We start from the raw sequence: 19,131 nt of genomic DNA, 5'->3' as shown, positions 1-19,131 counted from the left end.
GGGCCTGGCCTCGTCCCAGTCGGCCTGGAGAAATGGGATCTGGCTTCAGCCTGCCTTCAGCCAACTCTGAAATAGGATCGGCCAGCAGGGCGGTGTGGGGTCATCAAGGAGGTAGCATGCTGGGGGAGACCCCTCCAAGGCAGATACGGCTGGGGTCCATCTGTGCTCGCACCTCGTTCCCAGGAAGAGTGTGGAGAAGAGGTAAGCCTCTGGCCATGGGGGGAATGGAGCTGTCACTGGCGATGATTAGATCAGTAACAGTAACACTTCAGCGGCCCCACCTACCCTGTGCTCAGACACAGGGAAGCCCCTCGCATGCTCATGCAGGCCTCCCCACCTCCAGAGCCCAACCTGCCTCCTGTCTCTGCTGGCCTCACATCCCCTCCTCACTCATCCAGCCACTAATTCCCTAAGTGCCTGCTGTGTGCCAAGCACCACTGCAGAGCCGAGGACCCTGCAGGGAACAAAGCCTTCCCCCACAAAGCTGACATCCTAAAGGGGAGATGGATTATGATCGGATAAACAATGAAATAGTTTCCCCTCTAGGCAAAAATAAAGCAGGGTAGGGTGGCTGGGAGGGAGGACGCTGCTGCTAGAGTAATCAGGGAGGACTTCTTGGAGGCAGTGACCAGAATGCAGGTAGCCCAGGGAGAGCCTTTGAGGCAGAGTTTGCCATCGCCCGGCCAGCCCACCGGATGCCTCTTCCTGTGCTCAGTGTGTCCCCCTCATCGTGTCCCCCCGCACGTCCCCGCCAGCCCACTGCCTCACCTCTGCGCTGGCGGCCCGTCCATGATAATGTTGATCCACAGGATCTGCATGGCGTTGAGGGGGTTGGGCAGGTTGCACACGGTGGACAGCGTGATGAGGCTCAAGGCAGAGATGCTCCTGCAGGGCACACAGGGCAGGTCACCAGCTGCTCCCAGACCCGGCCACTAGGGGGCGCCAGCCTGGACTTACGTGCTCAGCTGAAAGCGGACGAAGTTCTTGATGTTATGAAAAATCCCCTTGCCTTCCTCCACTGCGTTCCTGCGAGAGAGGAGAAAGCGTTTACTGACAAAGACGGCAGGGTAGGAAGGGTCAGCCAGCTCCGTCAGTTGCTAAGGGCGATGGTGTCACAAGTGGTAACGTTTCTCCTTGCTGGCATTCTTGGGAATAGTAGAGAAGGGGGATGTCCTAATAGGTGTCACCAGCTCCTGGGGACGGGTCCCCGAGCCACAATCACCCTTCTGTCCGAAGATTGCTCACAGATCATTCTCTCATCCAAGCCCTGGGACCCCAGCCCTCACCCAGGACTCCCAAAGTGCCTCCTGCCCCTTGGCGATTCACCCAGGAGAAGGGGCCCCGACCCTGCTTTCTGTGGTGGCGGGGCCTGGGGACACCGTGTTCATCCACCACAGCAGAGTAGGGGGCCGCCACCCCAGGCACTTCTGTGACTAAGGAACCGCCTGAAGGGCGGCTTACATGATGGCCGAGAAGTCGTCATCCACCAGGATCATGTTGGCGGCCTCCTTGCTGACATCTGTCCCCGTCTGCCCCATGGCGATGCCAATGTCCGCCGACTTGAGGGCGACTGCGTCGTTCACCCCGTCCCCGGTCATAGCCACAATCGCCCCCGTCTCCTGCAGAGCCTTCAGAAAGAGGAGCCCCAGGGGGGCTGCAGCCTGAGCACCTACCTTCCAGACCCTTCTCTCCTGTCGCCCCTCATCTCCCTCCGCACCAGGCTCTCTCAGCCTCAGCTTCTCCATCTGCAAAGTGGGATCACAGTGCCTCCTTTTCAGGGCTGTGGTGAGCCCTAAACTAAGACCACAGGGGACAGTGCCTGTGTCATCTGTCACCATGACAAAAACTGGCCACCTGCTTCTACAAGGAGGAAGTCACCAGCCACTGCAGCTGCTGACCTTCCACACCCCCCAAAAGCAGCTCAGGGTGGAGATGAAGAGTGAGGGAGAAACCCACAGAACAGGCTAGCTATTTTCAGGAGTGGATGTTACAAGCCTCGATTCTTACATCCTTTCATATCCAGAAAAGCGCTAAAAAGTCATCAACAGAGACATCCGCTCCCCGTGACTAGCAGCAAGCCTCTGCTAAAACGTGTGCTGTCAGCCCGGCACCAGAGTCGCATGTCTGGTGTCACAGAGTCCTTCCAGCTGTCCTCCCCGCTTTGGGGCGGTTCCTCAGCGCTATCTGAGGCGCTGTCTCTGGGCTATCATCCTCATTCTGCCTCAAGTAAAACTTAACTCACAATTCTCACAGTGTGCTTTTTTGTTGTTTTCTCAGTTGACAACCATTAACAAAGAATAATCAGTTTGTCCCGTGAATCCATGTCGTGCCCAATAGGTATTAATATTTTCTTTGAAGAATGACTGGCACAGAGATTCACTCTGTAGAACTAAAAAAACCCCAAGTAACACAGAAGAGAAAAACACAAGCGTTAAAGAGCAACTTTTCAGAGCATCCGTGTGCAGGAAAAGCACGCGTCTGCAGGAGCCTCTCACTCTAGCCCCCTTGTTTTTGATGTACCGTCACACCAGCTCTCTCCCGGGCATTGCTGTGGGCCAGGCGGCTGCTAAAGGCCTCACGGGCGGGCTTCGTCCCACCCTCTTCTCTGCTGCCTTGTGAATTAGCTGGTATTGCTCACATTCTCCCCAGTTTACAGATGAGGAAACTAAGGCCTGGAGTTAAATACAGGAATACACCAAGAAGCACCCAACTAACCGAGGATGGCCTCTGCGTTCCTCCCTTTGCACCACCCAGTTCCCACTCCCTGCCTTTGGTGGACACAGCACGGGGCCTCCCCAGTTCTCTCCCTAGAGGCTGGGGCAGCCACCCTGGCGCCCCCGCTGGGCCACCCGTGAGCAGAGCCGCCACCCCCTCCTCCTCGAGCTGTGCCCCGAGGGGCCAGAAGAGGCACACGACTGACCTTGATGATTTTGAGTTTGTGCTTTGGGCTGGTCCTGTAGAAGATGGACACCTGGAGCCGGAGCCAGAGAGGACGGAGCATCAGTGCTGAGGACGGGCTGCCCCGCCCCGCCCCGCCTGCGAGCCCCAGGGGGACCCCACCTTCCCGACGCGCTTGGCCAGCTCGCCCTGCTCGGTGCTTTCCACCTCTTCCCCGGACATGGCGCTCAGCTTCCCGTTGCACAGACCGACGTTCCTTCCTGGGACGGGAAGGGGACGGTCCCTTCTGAGGGCCTGAGCCTGTGGTCCCTGCCCTCGCCCCTCACTGCGCCTGCCTGACATTGGGCCCTGCCTTGGCCACTGGGAAAAGCAAGAACAAAACCGGCACCGCCGCAGTTGGAGAGCGGCTGCTATGCTGTGCGTGCGCTCAGTCGTGTCCCACCCTGCGGCCCCGTGGACTGCAGCCCGCCAGGCTCCTCTGTGCATGGGATTCTCCAGGCAGGAATACTGGACTGGCTTGCCATTCCCTTCTCCAGGGGATCTTCCTGACCCAGGGATCGAACCTGCGTCTCTTGCCTCTCCCACACTGCAGGCTGATTCTTTACCCCTGGTGCCACCTGCTATGGTATGTGACCTTAATTCCATCCACAGAACTGGCAACAAAGGCCTTATATGAGCCCCACTTTAGAGATGAGGAAACAGAGGGAGGTGGTTTTCCCAAGGTCACAGGGCAGGTAAGTGCTAAGACTGGACCTGCCATGGTTCTTTCTGTCTGATTCCAGAGGCTGGGATCTTCCCCTAGTGCCAGGCTGCCTTAAGACAAGAGGGGGAAGAAAACCAAGGTGCGACACCCCTCCCAACAGTAATAAATGAAGTAGGAGGAGGAGGAGGGAGCCAGTCCTCTGCCAAGGAAGAGCCTGAGGGTCAGAGTGGCTCACTGGTTTGCTAAGGGCACACGGCTAGTGGCACAAGACAGACTGGGCCTGTGGAGACGAGGTGTGATCATGGGTGGACAGACAGCCCGAGCATGCAGACGCTTCTCAGTGTGCACAAGGTCTTTCCCTCTTTGGGAGAACCTGCCGATGTTTGAGAGACAAACACCCACTCGGGCGGTGGGATGTGGGTCTTTGAGCCTCAGAAATCTCTCCCTAGCACGTGGAAGGCAGGTGTGAGCTCTGCTGACCAGGTCCCTCGAAGAATAAACACTGGTGGTGGCCCGTGCCCCCCGCCCCTCCCGGGTACCTATCGCCAAGGCCGTCTCCAGAGCATCCCCCGTTATCATCTTCACGGACAAGCCCGACTCCGAGAGAACCTGGACTGCTTCCTTCACGCCAGCCCTGGGAGGGTCGATGATTCCGATGAGACCCAGAAATGTCAGCTTCCCCAGCTCGGGCCCGGAGGCCAGGGCCAGCACTGTGGACAGAGCAGGAAGGTTTGGAGAACTTTCATCCCCCATCGGCCCTGGCCCCCACCCCATCCGTGTGGGGCTGGGGCCCTAAGTTCCTGGACCACAGCAGGAAGGGAAGATATTCCCAGGGGTCCTCAGGCCCATGCAGGGCAGCAGCTTTTGACGGCTCACCCACGGTGGGGAGCAGGGCCAGCGACAACGTGCCCCATGAGAAATGGGACCCTGTCCAACGGCGGCGTTGTCCTGCCCAAGGGAAGTGGCCAGGAGAACATCTGTGGCCGGCACATGGGACGTTCCGACAGCCTGCTGTCTCTCATTGCTCTGCCCTTCTCGGTCACTGCCAGCAGACATGGGGTGGCAGCTATCCAGTCACGAAAAGGGTGCGGGAGGAACACAGGCGAGAGGACCATGTTTCAGTAGCACAGAAGCCAGGCCCGGCTCAGGAGCGATGCTCCGAGGAGGGTGCTGTGAGAACTGACCTTACTGTGTCGCCTTACTGGTACTGGAGGGAGGCTGTGGCCAGGGAGTTTCAGCTGTGACCCCTCAGTCATCAAACTGTGTTGGAGATGCAGGGGGCTGTACAGTGATGCTGGGGGTGTGTGCCGGGGATGCAGGGGGCATGTACCAGTGATGCTGGGGGCGTGTGCTGGGGATGCAGGGGGCATGTACCAGTGATGCTGGGGACATGTACAGTGATGCTGGGGGAGTGTGCCAGGGATGCAGGGGGCAGGTACCAGTGATGCTGGGGGCATGTGCCAGGGATGCAGGGGGCATGTACCAGTGATGCTGGGGGCGTGTGCTGGGGATGCAGGGGGCAGGTACCAGTGATGCTGGGGGCGTGTGCCAGGGATGCAGGGGGCATGTACCAGTGATGCTGGGGGCGTGTGCTGGGGATGCAGGGGGCTGTACCAGTGATGCTGGGGACATGTACAGTGATGCTGGGGGTGTGTGCCGGAGATGCAGGGGGTGTGTACCAGTGATGCTGGGGGCGTGTACCAGTGATGCTGGGGGCGTGTACCAGAGATGCAGGGGGCGTGTGCCAGAGATGCAGGGGGCGTGTGCCAGAGATGCTGGGGGCGTGTACCAGAGATGCAGGGGGCGTGTACCAGTGATGCTGGGGGCGTGTGCCAGAGATGCAGGGGGCGTGTGCCAGAGATGCTGGGGGCGTGTACCAGAGATGCAGGGGGCGTGTACTGGTGATGCCGGGGGCGTGTGCCGGAGATGCCGGGGGCGTGTACCAGAGATGCAGGGGGCATGTACCAGTGATGCCTGGGGCGTGTGCTGGAGATGCTGGGGTGTGTGCCAGTGATCTGTGTGCCACGCCTCCCTTCCCACCCTGCGAAGCTCTGGCCCAGAGATCTGCCACATTCTCACCTTCGACACTGGTCAGCGAGCTACTAGCAATTTATAATTCTTGCCCCCTGCAAAGAAAAACTAAGGCAATTGAAACCAATATAGCAAGCCAACGCTGCTCAATTTCCCCTGAGGGAGTACACGTGTTCCAGAGTGCTTTTAGACGCTTTCTCTGATAACAGGCTGGCACATGACAGCAGGAAGAGTAAGGTTTAATGTTCAGCCCATCAGGGAAGGTGTCGGCTCTGGTGCAGTAAGCTGGAAATGGCCAAGAAATGAAATGTCTGTTCATTTACAAGAACCCTGGCTTTTCCTGAAAGCAAGCCTTGAGCAAGATGACCAATCAGGAAAATCAGCGTTTCTGGGGCGGCCCGGTCACGCGTCTTAGAAAACTCAGGACCTCTCCTCGCACACATGAGGTACATCTGGGTTAACAGGTGTCATCTGGTGGCTAGGATGTGGAGGGCATCCTATGTTTCATCTGCCCAGGAGGGTCCACCCTGGCTTTGCTCCCATCAGCACTCTCCCTGACACCCCTCTGATCATTATTGTGTTGACCAGGGACCACGCGTTATGACACTTGAGAAGTGAGCATCGTGTGCAGACTCAGTGTAGGACTGGGAACACAGCCACTGACCTCGCAGGCCCAGGGATCCCATCTTCTTCTCCTCCTGCTGGCAGAAGGCTTGCTGCTGGGGCGTCAGTGGCAGGGGGATGCCCCCGTGGTTGTACGTGGTGCAGTAACGAATGACCTCCTCAAAGGCCCCCTTCATGAAGTACATATCTTCCTGCTCCTTGGAAAATACAGAGGGAAAAACACTGGCGGTCACTGCCTGCTTCAGCTCCTGGTGACCATCACCTCATCCACACAGAGGTGTTCACGGTGGGGTCATTGATCTGTTTCAGTTAACAATGATGGTCTGGGATAAATTACCCCACTGGGAAGAGAAGTTAAGGAAATCCACGTGATGGAACCACATGCAGCCCAGAGAGGGCTGATTTGTGACCCGGACACCTGCCCCCTGCATCAGGGCCCCTGGTCAATGTTGCTCAGAGCATCCACATGTTTCACCAACTGGTCATATCCCAGCTTTTACATGTGTGACTGACTCCTAGGTGTCCAGTTCAGGGAGACTTCCGAGCGAGGGAGGCACCATGAACTTGGCTTACGAGGATGAACCCAAACGAGCAGCTGACCCTTTTCTGGTGTATCTGTTAAGCTCCGTCTCCCCTAGACCGTAAGGTCCAGGCGGCAGGTGCCTTGTCAGTATGACCCCCAGCCCTAGCACAGCGCCCACTTGCTCATGGTAGACACTGAAGGCGCTTGTATGCACTGACACGGAAAGCTGTCCAAGACATCATTTACGGGAAAAAAACAAACTACACACGCTACACACAGCATGGCCTTCTTTAGAAACTACCACCCCACGTGTTGCTGCCTGCACCTGTAGACTCTGGAAGGCCCGATCTCTGACTGCTGAGGGGCATAGTGGGAATGGGGGGTGGGCAGAGAGAGAAAAAGGGAAGGATTATCAGAAGCTTCCACTTTTTAAGTCACATTTCTATCATTTTTTTTTCAATGAAAATATATTATCATTGCCTTTGGGGGAAAATAAGATTTCAAGGTATTACAACACTGAAAAAAGTCCAGAACGCCTCTTAAGCACTGGGAATCTGTATTATACTCGTCCACTCATGGCAAAGACCTGGGATAAGCTGGCTGAGATGCCTTCCACCGTGAATGAGATGGAAAATCTCAGCATAGACAAGACATGGCAGGTTCCAGCAAGAGCAGAAAGTCTGGAGAAAAAGGTGGAAGGCAATAAAAATCTTTTTAAAGAGAAAGAAAAGTTTGGTTTTTTTTCAGTAGAAGATCTAAAAAGCTACAGAAAAAATTTTTTTCAAGGGGAGGGGGAAGATAGGGTGGGCTATCTCACCCAGGGATAGCTGGTAAGAGGTTGGTACATATTCCCCTTGGTGGCTTAGAACATACATGTGCACACACATGTGAGGTCATCTGTCTATGGTGGACACTAGGGGGTGCGTCCCGGATCGTTCCCCCATTGCAACAGCTACATGAGCTCATATGTGTAAAGAACCCAGTACGGCAGGAATGTGACAAAAGGAGCCCAAGTTAGCAACGGGGTCAGCGTCATCAGTAGGGGCCTGTAGTCACTCTGGTAGGAATTACTCAGTTGCTGTACTGCAGGCCACCAGGTCTCATATGTGAACTCGCATCAGAACCCCCAGCGAACACAGCCAACTGGATTCCACCCTTGGAATATCTGATTCAGTGAGTCTGGGGCACAGCCTGAGAATCTGCATTTCAAACAAATTCCAAGGAGACGCTGCTGCTGGCCTGGGACCCCACTTTGAGGACCGGAGATTCAGAAGACAATCTCGAAAGCGGCCCCAAGAAACTCAGAGCTTTCATCACCATCAACTGTATTTTCACGTCTTCAGATGTCATAGAAGCAGCTGGGAACTTGAAACTCATCCCCTGAACTCTGCATTTTGCTTTGCTGGGGTGGGGGTGGGGGCTGCAAGGGGGCAGAGAGGCAACCTCACCTCGGTCTTGGAGCTGCATTGAACCGCCATCCACTTCTGCTCCGAACTGAACGGGATCTCTTTCTTTCGGACGTATGAATCTTTAATATCGCCTAAGTCCATCTGGGGTAGTAAATGGGATGTTTTCAGTGAGTCATTCTAAACCAATCTCTATGCAAAGCTCGGTCCATTTAAATCACTCATTATTCAAACCACCTTGGGCAGATGAGAAATCCAAGCATTTAGCTCGTGGAGAAAGGCCATGGGGTTTCTGCCAGGAGGAATGTTTCAGACTTGAAGAGGTGGCAGAAGGAGCCCCTGGGAGTGGGTGCCGGCGGTTACCCCTGGGGTCCCTGCCAGTGACTTTCAATTGATCTCTGATGCCTTTCAGGCCAGTTCCTGGACAGATCTGAGCCTCCATTTCCCCAGATGTAAACCAACCCTAATGCATCCCACTGCCCACTCAAGGGGTGAAAATGGGTCCTTAGGGGGTGAGAAAAATTGAGTTCTTTTATGTATAAAGCACAGAAAAAACACATACAGTATAGGGACAGACATACAGTACATCTGTGATATTAAATACCTGTACACCTGCCTGTGTGTGTTGTTCAATCATGTCCGACTCTTTGTGACCCCATGGACTGTAGCCTGCCAAGCTGCTCTGTTCATGGGATTCTCCAGGCAAGAATACTAGAGTGGGTTGCCATGCCCTCCTCCAGGGAACCTTCCTGACCCAGGGATTGAACCCAGGTCTCTGCATTGCAGGCAGATTCTTAACTGTCTGAGCCACCAGGGAAGGGTGGTGGGAACCTCCCTGGTGGCTCAGTGGTTAGGCCTTCTCCTTTCAAAGAAGAGGGTGTGGGTTCCATCCCTGATTGGGGAGCTAAGAACTCACATACCTCGAGGCCAAAAAACCAAAACATAAAACAGAAACAATGTTGTAACAAATTCAATGAAGACTTTAAAAATGGTCCATATTTTTTAAAAAAATCTTAAAAAAAAAAATCTCATGGAGGGCGTGATTAGGGGAAAAACACCTTAAAAGCCTCCTAAGAGGGTGCTTATTTAACTTATAAGCAGAGCACATCATGAGAAATGCTGGGCTGGATGAAACATAAGCTGGGACCAATATTGCTGGGAGAAATATCAATAACCTCAGATATGCAGATGACACCACCCTTATGGCAGAAAAGGAAGAAGAGTTAAAGAGCCTCTTGATGAAAGTGAAAGAGGAGAGTGAAAAAGTTGGCTTAAAGCTCAACATTCAGAAAACGAAGATCATGGCATCTGGTCCCATCACTTCATGGCAAATAGATGGGGAAACAATGGAAACAGTGAGAGACTTTATTTGAGGGGGCTATAAAATCACTGCAGATGGCGACTACAGCCATGAAATTAAAAGACACTTGCTCCTTGGAAGAAAAGTTATGACCAACCTAGACAGCATATTAAAAAGCAGACACGTTACTTGGCCAACAAAGGTCCGTCTAGTCAAGGCTATGGTTTTTCCAGCGGTCATGTATGGATGTGAGAGTTGGACCATAAAGAAAGCTGAGAGCCGAAGATTTGATGCTTTTGGACTGTGTTGTTGGAGAAGACTCTTGAGGGTCACTTGGACTACAAGGAGATCCAACCAGTCCATTCTAAAGGAAATTAGTCCTGAATATTCATTGGAAGGACTGATGCTGAAGCTGAAACTCCAATATTATGGCCACCTGATGCAAAGAACTGACATTTGAAAAGACCCTGATGCTGGGGAAGATTGAAGGTGGGAGGAGAAGGGGACGACAGAGGATGAGATGGTTGGATGGCATCACCGACTCAATGGACATGAGTTTGAGTGGACTCTGGGAGTTGGTGATGGACAGGGAGGCCTGGCGTGCTGCAGTCCATGGGGTTGCAAAGAGTTGGACATGACTGAGCGGCTGAACCGAACTGAAGAGGGTGTCATGGGTTACATGTATCCCTAAAGACACATTGAAGGTCTAACTCCCCAGGGCCTGTGATGGGGTCTGATGTGGAAATAAGGTCATTGCAGGTGTGACAACGTTAAGATGAAGTCACTGGGGGAGCTGATTCCAGTATGATTGGTGTCCTTTAAGGAAGAGGACACAGCCACGTGAAGACCTGCCTCACTCAGACAGGACCTTGAATCCCGCTACTGATCCGGCTCCCAGTGAAAGGACTGCCCACGTGGACAGCACAGACCACCTACCTTCATTGCCAGGGCCACCAAGGCGCCCTCTGTTGGCTGCCCCATCACGGCGTTTTTTCTGATGATGGCGTTGTTGGCGACACAGCCAGCCTGCAAGGTCGGGGAGGGGTTTCTGAAGGTCGTTTATTAGTGTTTGGAGCTACACCCGTCAGGATCCCGGGCACACTCAGGTGTGTGAAAAGGTCCAGCCCTGAAGGCTTGACCAGTTTTTGGGCCTGGGCTGGGGTGGCAGGGAGGGACGAATTTACTCTTCAAAATGTGCCAGAGTCCCCACTGTGCAAAAGTCACACGGTAACACTGGGTTGACCAGGAAGTTCGTTCAGGTTTTTCCACCACATTTGAACGTACTTTTTGGCCAACCCAATAATTTACTGACTCAGCTGAATGCTGGCTGTCACAAAGCCATCCTGAGGACTGAGAATGGGAAGGCAGACAGACTGGGGCTCACGTGTGTGAGGCCCGCTGATGGGGACATGGGCCTTCTAATCAGGGTGACGATGTGTCTTGGGATCAGACTGTGGTGACCACCTCGTGAAGACACTGCGACCCACTGAACTGTACTCTGCAGTGGTGAATTCTGTGGCAGGTGATCTATAGCTCAATTTAAAATAACTGAAAAAGTAGAAACAGCTAAGGAAAGAACACGGGGGTGAATGCAGGGGTGTGAGGGGAGGGAGCAAGCAGCAGAAGCAGGGGTCCCAGTTCTCCCCTGACCTCCCACCTCGCCATCTCTATCTGGGCCGTTTCGATAACCTGACCCCTGGGGTGTGGCCCGGTTGTCACCAAGAACCAGTTGGTCCAACTGCCATCTCTATCTGCAGACAGAATCCCCATCAGCTCTGTTTAAGACGCGTGTTTATTTCCGCGGCAGCACTGTTGATGCTTACCTCCACTAATTTCCCCACCGAGACGTTGGAAAACTGCTTAATGACTTCCTTGGAGGGTAAAAGGCAGACGGTCCCATTGCCGTTGTAGCCAACTCCACTGACCTGCAGGGCAAAGCCGCAGAAAGGCGTGTCCCTGGGAGGCAAAGAGACGCTCCCCTGGCTGACCTGTATCTTTTTTCTGGGGGGAAGGGTCCACCCTTGAGGACATGGTCCCACCATGAGCAAGGCTTCAAGCATGACCGTGTCCCCGGCAGAACTAAGTATTCATCAGATACCTAGTGCACTTCAGTATTGCAACAGGGCGTCTTGCAGTCAGTAAAAACTATGGCTGTGAAGACCAAAGTTACGCTCTAGAATGGGGTGGACAAGCTTGTTACAGAGCCAGACAGCAAATGTCTTAGCCTTTGCAGCCCACGCAATCTGAGTCGCAGTTACTCAGTGGTTGGCGTGCGAAAGGAACCGCGGACAGTGTGTAAACCACCAGGGTGCAGAGTCATGCCAGCCAGGGGGTGGCTGCCTTCCATCAGTCATGCTCTTGCTATTTGTATTAATGGCAAGGAAACTGTCCACTAACCCACATTTATGTCTTCCTTATTGTTTTCTGGAAGACTGTGTGCTTTCTCTGAGAAGATAAAGGTCTGGCAGGGCACTCCTTGGTCTCGAACCTTATGAATTCACATGGACTCACCTCGGCGTGGAGCCCATCAGATGTTACGAGTTGGGTGACAGTCATTTCGTTGGCAGTCAGAGTCCCCGTCTTATCGGAACAGATGACGTTGCAGCAGCCTGGCCCGGGAAGACGTCAGAGTTGATGGGAGAAAGAGGTCGTCACCATCAACTCTCAGCCTTACAAAACACTCAGGTTGAATTATCATGGCACCAAGAAGCCCATTCAGTCCGATTTGTAAGTATTCAACCAGCGGGAGCTCCTTACCTAAGGTCTCCACGATCGGCAGCTTCTTCACAATGACTCGCTTCCGGGCCATGCGCAGCACTCCCAGGACCAGCGTAACCGTGACGACGATGGGCAGACCCTCAGGGATGGCGGCCACAGCCAGGCTGGATGGAAAAGGCCACATTAAGTGCATGTGAAGTCCAGCTGACGTTGACCACGTGTTTGCCCGGTGACGCTCACCTGTGGTTTCTCCACCTCTCTGTTCTATTCTCTGCTCCCCATCCCATGATCCACCTGCCTCCTGCTTCAGTGTCCACTGCTCTGAGCTTTCCCCCTGCAAAACCCTGTTCTCCTATCAGACATCCGCACTTTAGTGTGAATTAGTCTGTCTAACATTTTTCCTGTTTAAGTACTTTTGCATTTAAACTGTTGCTATTATAAAAGTCTTGGACCCTTGAAAGAAATTTCCAGAATCACACAATAAGTGGACTTCTTGGGTTCCGAAAGTCCCTGGGTTAGTCTAATGGTTTAGACAGTTTCTGTGAGAAAACCAGACAAGGACATGAAAACTGGGGGAGATGATGTAACTCAGCGATGCCTTTGCCTAGCTTAGCAGGTTGCTTTGGTGTCTGCTCACTTCCTTAGGACCCCCTCCCCACTCTTTCTGTACCACGTGGCCCTGCCCTCCACAGTTGATTGGATTAGAGGAGAACAAGTGACTCAAGTTGAACCAATTAGCTCCTGCTTTGGGAATCTGCATTGGAAGCACAGAATCCCCTTCCTGTGGGCAGTGTTGTATCTTGCCAGTGATCTCAGACCCATGGGGGAGGCTGGAAGGGAGGCAGACTGCAGAGCTGTGCAGTGAACGTCACCACACCACACCCCAACGGGGCTCGCCCTTTTTGCACAGCAGAGGCCTGCAGGTAGTCAGTAAATATTTGCTGAACACACAGGAATGAGTGAATACATGGCAAGTGCAAGAGCTCAGACACACCCTGGCCTCACACATACTCTGCGCTCTACACAGGTGGTCCATAACCAGAAAGCCTGGCTGATGATCTCCATCCAGCCAGAGCCACACTCGGCTACAGTATTTCATCAAATCTGAGGTGCTGTTGATTAGAAAGGGCACCATTACCTTGTGCATCACTAAAGAAAGGAAAAATACTGCCCATTAACCAACAACACAGTGCTTTCTTATCACCTCACTTGTGAGAAGCAGTCTGACTGCAGAGAAGGTAAAAAGTGACAAAGAGTGTGCATCTTAGAAGTGAGGAAATATGGTATGTGAACGGCGACCTTTTACCCGGAGACAAAGACGCATTCAGGGGAAAGTTACATAAACCAAGGTGACAGAGTCTGGTCGAGAGACTGTGCCTGGTTTCCACAGTGACAGCAAGAAGGCTTCCTTGGTTTTATGGCATGGGCTGACAAGACCAGCTAAGCAAACATTTGCGAAGGGTTATTGCGGGCCCTTCCCTCCTACATGGCATGGGAAGGACATTATGTGTGTCTGGGTGCTTTCGTCATAATAAAAAAATTAATTGGCAAACTAATAAAGATTAGGCTAGACCAGGAAAAGCTAGTGGAACTTGGCTCATCCTGAAGGTCCCTTGCAGCAGAGGGAAGCAAGAAAAAGTTTTTAAAAGGATGATTCTTGGGTTATTTATTTTGGAGAATCTCTTGCACACTGGCTATCTTGCCATTTCTACCTTATGATTGAGAGGTTCCGAGTGATTTCACTTCTGCTAAAAACTGAAGAGTCTTGGGACTTCCCTTGCTCCCTCCTTCATACCTCTGCCCAGCCAGTCCCCTTCCCATGTGGTCCAGTGGCTGACACTCCGGGCTCCCAATGCAGGGGCCCCGGGTTTGATCCCTGATGGGAGAACTAAATCCCACAAGCTGCAACTAAGAGTTCACATGCTGCAGCTAGGAGGCCCGGCACAGCCTAATAAAGAAATAAGTGTCAAAGACAAAGCAAAACTGAAGAGCCTCATTTTTCCCAAGTCACAAGTGAAACAAAAAGAGTTGGTTTTCTTTCAAGTTTATCGGAGACAGAGTGTGATGAATGGGGTAAAAGGAGCTGTTAAGACCAGAAATCAGAAATAACCCTGGGGAGGGACTTCCCTAGTGGTCCAGTGGCTAAGACGCCACACTCCCAATGCTGGAGTCCTGGGTTCGATCCCTGACCAGGGAACTAAGACCTGGTACAGCTAAATAAATAAATATTTTTTTAAAAAAATTACCCTGGGGAGGTGGGGTTGGGGTGGACACAGGAGCCTATTCTCTTACAGACCTGGAAATATTTAACAGTCTTTTTGGCTCATGGAACTTTTCACGGTTGATGACATGGGTCAGGACGCGTCCTCACGTGGAGGAGGTTTTCATTCATAATGGTCTGAAGGCTCTGCTTATTCTGGGAGCCCCTCATGGCTGAGGCTCACCCTCTGCCCCCACCCCAGCCTTTGAAAGACCTAGTCACCTGAGCCCCCTTTCCAGCGCCCAGCCTTCCTCCCTGGCCCCACCTCTTGCTGGAGTCCCAGCTGGGGTGGCTGCACTTCTCAGACTGATGCTTCCTGAACCGACAGCATCCGTATCCCCAGGGAGCCTGTTAGGAATCCAGGGTCTCCTATCCCCCCCACCCCCTAGCCTAAGTCACAGTCCCTGCAATCTGTTGGGGACAAGCTCTCCCGGGGACCCTCAGTGGTGAGGTTGGTTATGCTCAAGTCCAAGGCCCCCAGCTCTACAGCGTCCTCCTCTTCTAGGAAGCCCTGCCCTCGCCTCCTGTCCACAGCACGGGCAGCAGGCCAGGCCCCTGCTCTCTCCTCCCGCACCTTGGAACACACTGGGGTTCATGCCTCCCACCGCCTCTCTGCTCCAAAGAAGAGCAGAGATGGCCACACAGCTCATGGAGAAGGGTTCTGAGGATGTGATTGGGCTCTGGAAGAAACGGGGCCCAAGAGGTTCCATGTGATCAGCCCCCAAGGGACCACCCCCCCGCCCCGGCCCCATCTGGTCTCATCCCCCAGCCAGCTGCACCTCCTTCTGGGTTCCGCGGATGAGCCAGGCTTGCTGCCTGCTCCATGCCTCTGCCCTGCCAGTCGTCTGCCGCCATTCCCATCTGAACGCCTGCCCTTCCCACCCCTAGCAGGTCCGCAGCTCTCCAGCTTCAACTCCTCAGAGAAACCTTCTCCAGCTGCCTTTTCTGGGGACACCCCTTCCGATCTCCCCACTTAATCCCTGTCTCAGCTGTCGTCTCCTTTGCAGTACTGATCAGAAGTTGTGACTGTTTTGCTAACATTCACTTAAATTGTTCACGTTTGCTTTCCCCGCCAGCCTGCAGACTCCAAGGTCCAGCTCCAACAGCATTGAGTACACAGTGAACAGTTGCTCAGCAAACACGCACGGGGCAAGCAAACAAGCCAAATGCCAGGGCTGCAGGGGGCAGGAGGAGAGTCCCTGTCCTGCCCGGGTGGTGGCCGGGGGCACTGACCGGGACCCTGGCTTTGGAGCAGAATGCATGGGGTTGGCAGTCTGTCTCCTCCGCTCCCGGAATCCTGTAACTGTGGGCAAGTGTGCTGGCCTAAGCTCCAGCTTCCCCATCAGGAGACCAGCCTGCCCAGCAGAGTGGTCCATGATGAACAAGGCCACGTGTTCCTCCAGAGCCCCACCCCTCCTCGACCCTGGCTGTGCCCCCTTCACTTTCCTGAAGACTCTAGAACAGACTCACCTAGTGTACTCAACATTCAGATACAGACACAAGGAAAAACGGCCATCGAAAGCCCTGGGTTCTGTTTTCCTTTATACCATTCAGGGCGCGCATGGCTCCGGAGACAGTCAGGCCGCCCTATTCAACTTGAGATCATGAGTTTGTCTATTCCAAAGAACACCTTTGGGGACTCCCTGGTGGTCCAGTGGCTAAGACTGCACCCTCCCAGTGCAAGGGAACAGGGTTCCATCCCTGGTCAGGGACCTAGATCCAACAGGCCACAACTAAAGATCCCACATGCTGCAACTCAGCCCCAGCACAGCCAAATAAATAAGTACTTTAAAAAAATCCTTAAAAAAAAAAAACCCTCAAGAAAAAAAAATAGTCATTGAATACTTCTGTAATAGCACACACACCTGCCCACAGGTGGACTTTGCCCGCCTGCCTCTCAATGCACACAGTGCCCCATGGTTTAAAAAGAGGCAATTGGAATGTTAAAAGACCCATACCTGACTCTCTTCCTACTGCTAACTGCCAGGTAAAGGCATCCATTCATTTATACACAGACAGACTTGACTAAGTACCAGAGACATGTGCATCCCACCCCCACTGCAAGGTTCTCCTGCCTACACCGGCCGGCACCCCATGGCCTCCACACTTCACACCGGATGCCCCATCCACTGGGAGGTGCGTCACTGTCGTTTACTATAATGGCAGTTCCAACTCGGCTGTTTGCAAGCAGTTTCCTTTTTTTTGTATAAATTAGAAAGGCTCCAAGGATCCTTGTAATAACAACTTTCTTAATTACCTGCTTTCTGTTTTCTTTGTTAAGGTGTAATTCACATATCATAAAACTCGCCCTTCTAAAGTATACAATCCAGTGGTTTTTAGTATATTCAGAGTTGTATAACCATCACCATAATCACTTTTAGAACCTCTTAATCACCCTCTAAAGAATCCCCATAACTGTTGTGGTCCCTCTTTATTTCCTGACCTCATCTTCTGGCAGGCACTTTTTCTGTCTGTATGGATTTGCCTATTTGGGGCATTTTATGAGAACAAATGGCTTCCCTGATAGTTCAGTTGGTAAAGAATCCACTTGCAACACAGGAGACCCCGGTTCAATTCTTGGGTCAGAAAGATCTGCTGGAGAAGGGATAGGCTATTCACTCCATTATTCTTGGGCTTCCCTGATAGCTCAGTTGGTAAAGAATCTGCCTGCAATGCAGGAGACCCCAGTTCGATTCCTGGGTCAGGAAGATCCCCTGGAGAAGAGATAGGCTACCCACTCCAGTACTCTTGGGCTTCTCTTGTGGCTCAGCTGGTAAAGAATCCGCCTGCAATGCAGGAGACCAGGGTTGGATCCCCTGGAGAAGGGAAAGGCTACCCACTCCAGGATTCGACTTTCACTTCACTTCATAAAAACAAAGTCATAGTATGCGGCCATTTGTGTCTGGTTTCCTCCTCTTTGGGCTTCCCAGGTGGATCAGTACTAACGTATCTGCCTGGCAATGAGGAGGCGGATCCCTGGGTCGGGAAGATCCCCTGGAGGAGGAAATGGCAACCCACTCCAGTATTCTAGCATGAGAAATCCCAAGGACAGAAGAGCCTGGCAGGCTACAGTCCATGGGGGTCACAAAGAGTCAGACATGCACCATACATTCGCCCTCCTCTTAGCCTCGTGTTTCTATGCCAACCACCCTGTATCAAATGCAGTGCTTCACTCTTTTTTGTGGCTGAACAATAATACACTGCATGTTGCTTATCTGGCCATTAATTGATGGGCATCTAAGTTTGTTTACATCATGGGTTTGATGTACTAAGTATAAATTTTTGCTCACCAACATTAAATATTTAATAAATATTAAAATAATTTTCCACATATCACCTTTGGAAGTGGTCAAACAGGAGATGGCAAGAGTGAACATCAACATTTTAAGAATCAGTGACCGAATGGACAAGAATGGGCAAATTAATTCAGATGACCATTACATCTACTACTGCGGGCAAGAATCCCTTAGTAGACATGAAGTAGCCCTCATAGCCAACAAGAGTCCAAAATGCAGCACATGGGTGGCAATCTCAAAAATGACAGGAAGACCTTGGTTCATTTCCAAGGCAAACCATTCAACATCACAGTAACCCAAGTCTATGCCCCCAAAACTAATGCTAAAGAAGTGGAAGTTGCATGGTTCTGTGAAGACTTACAAGACCTTCTAGAACTAACACCAAAAAAAAAAAAAAAAAAGACGTCCTTTTCATCATAGGGGACTGGAATGCATAAGCAGAAAGTCAAGAGATACCTGGAATAACAATCAAGTTTGGCCTGAGTACAAAATGAAGCAGAGCAAAGGCTAACAGAGTTTTGCCAAGAAAATGCACTGATCGTAGCAAACACCCTCTTCCAACAACACAAAAGATGACTCTACACAGGGACATGACGAGATGGTCAACACTGAAATCAGATCGATTATATTCTTTGCTGAAGATGGAGAAGCTCTATACAATCAGCAAAAACAAGACCAGGACCTGACTGTGGCTCAGATCATGAACTCCTCATTGCTAAATTCACCTAATTTGAAGAAAGCAGGGAAAACCACTAGGCCATTCAGGTATGACCTAAATCAGAACCCTTATGATTATACAGTGGAAGAGAACCCCATAACTGTTGGGGTCAAATAGATTCAAGATTAGATCTGGTAGACATAATACCTGAAGAACTATGGACGGAGGCTTGTAACATTTTTATAGGAGGTGGATCAAAACCATCCCCAAGAAAAAGGAATGCAAGAGGCAAAATGGTTGTCTGATAAGGCCCTACAAATAGTTGAGAAAAGAAGAGAAGTGAAAAGCAAAGGAGAAAAGGAAAGATATATCCATCTGAATGCAGAGTTCCAAAGAATAGCAAGGAGAGATAAGAAAGCCTTCCTTAGCGATCAATGCAAAGAAATAGAGGAAAACAACAGAATGGGAAAGACTAGAGATCTCTTCAAGGAAATTAGAGATACCAAGGGAACATTTCATGCAAAGATGGGCTCGATAAAGGACAGAAATGGTACAGACCTAACAGAAGCAGAAGATATTAAGAAAAGGTGGCAAGAAGAACTGTACAAAAAAGGTCTTAATGACTCAGATAACCACGATGGTGTGGTCACTCACCTAGAGCCAGACATCCTGGAGTGTGAAGTCAAGTGGGCCTTAGGAAGCATCACTCTGAAC

General features: G+C 52.0%; 1 protein-coding gene across 1 annotated transcript in view; it reads right to left on the bottom strand.

Moving 5' to 3' along the window:
* ATP2C2 (ATPase secretory pathway Ca2+ transporting 2) overlaps positions 1-19,131 on the bottom strand; it is a 78,340-nt gene that overhangs the window by 5,818 nt on the left and 53,391 nt on the right. The window contains exons 12-23 of the mRNA XM_052655577.1: positions 12,243-12,367; positions 11,997-12,094; positions 11,309-11,410; positions 10,422-10,511; positions 8,228-8,329; positions 6,297-6,453; positions 4,141-4,311; positions 3,061-3,158; positions 2,921-2,971; positions 1,462-1,628; positions 958-1,026; positions 769-885 (exon numbers count right to left, since the gene is read on the bottom strand). Of these exons, the coding sequence (XP_052511537.1) occupies positions 769-885; positions 958-1,026; positions 1,462-1,628; positions 2,921-2,971; positions 3,061-3,158; positions 4,141-4,311; positions 6,297-6,453; positions 8,228-8,329; positions 10,422-10,511; positions 11,309-11,410; positions 11,997-12,094; positions 12,243-12,367 (1,347 nt within the window). The remainder of the gene's footprint in view (positions 1-768; positions 886-957; positions 1,027-1,461; positions 1,629-2,920; positions 2,972-3,060; positions 3,159-4,140; positions 4,312-6,296; positions 6,454-8,227; positions 8,330-10,421; positions 10,512-11,308; positions 11,411-11,996; positions 12,095-12,242; positions 12,368-19,131) is intronic.

Source organism: Budorcas taxicolor, chromosome 18 (assembly GCF_023091745.1).
Source record: "Budorcas taxicolor isolate Tak-1 chromosome 18, Takin1.1, whole genome shotgun sequence".
Lineage (NCBI taxonomy): Eukaryota > Metazoa > Chordata > Mammalia > Artiodactyla > Bovidae > Budorcas > Budorcas taxicolor.
The sequence above is the reverse complement of the archived record's forward strand: the minus strand, read 5'-3'. Positions and strand labels throughout refer to the sequence as shown.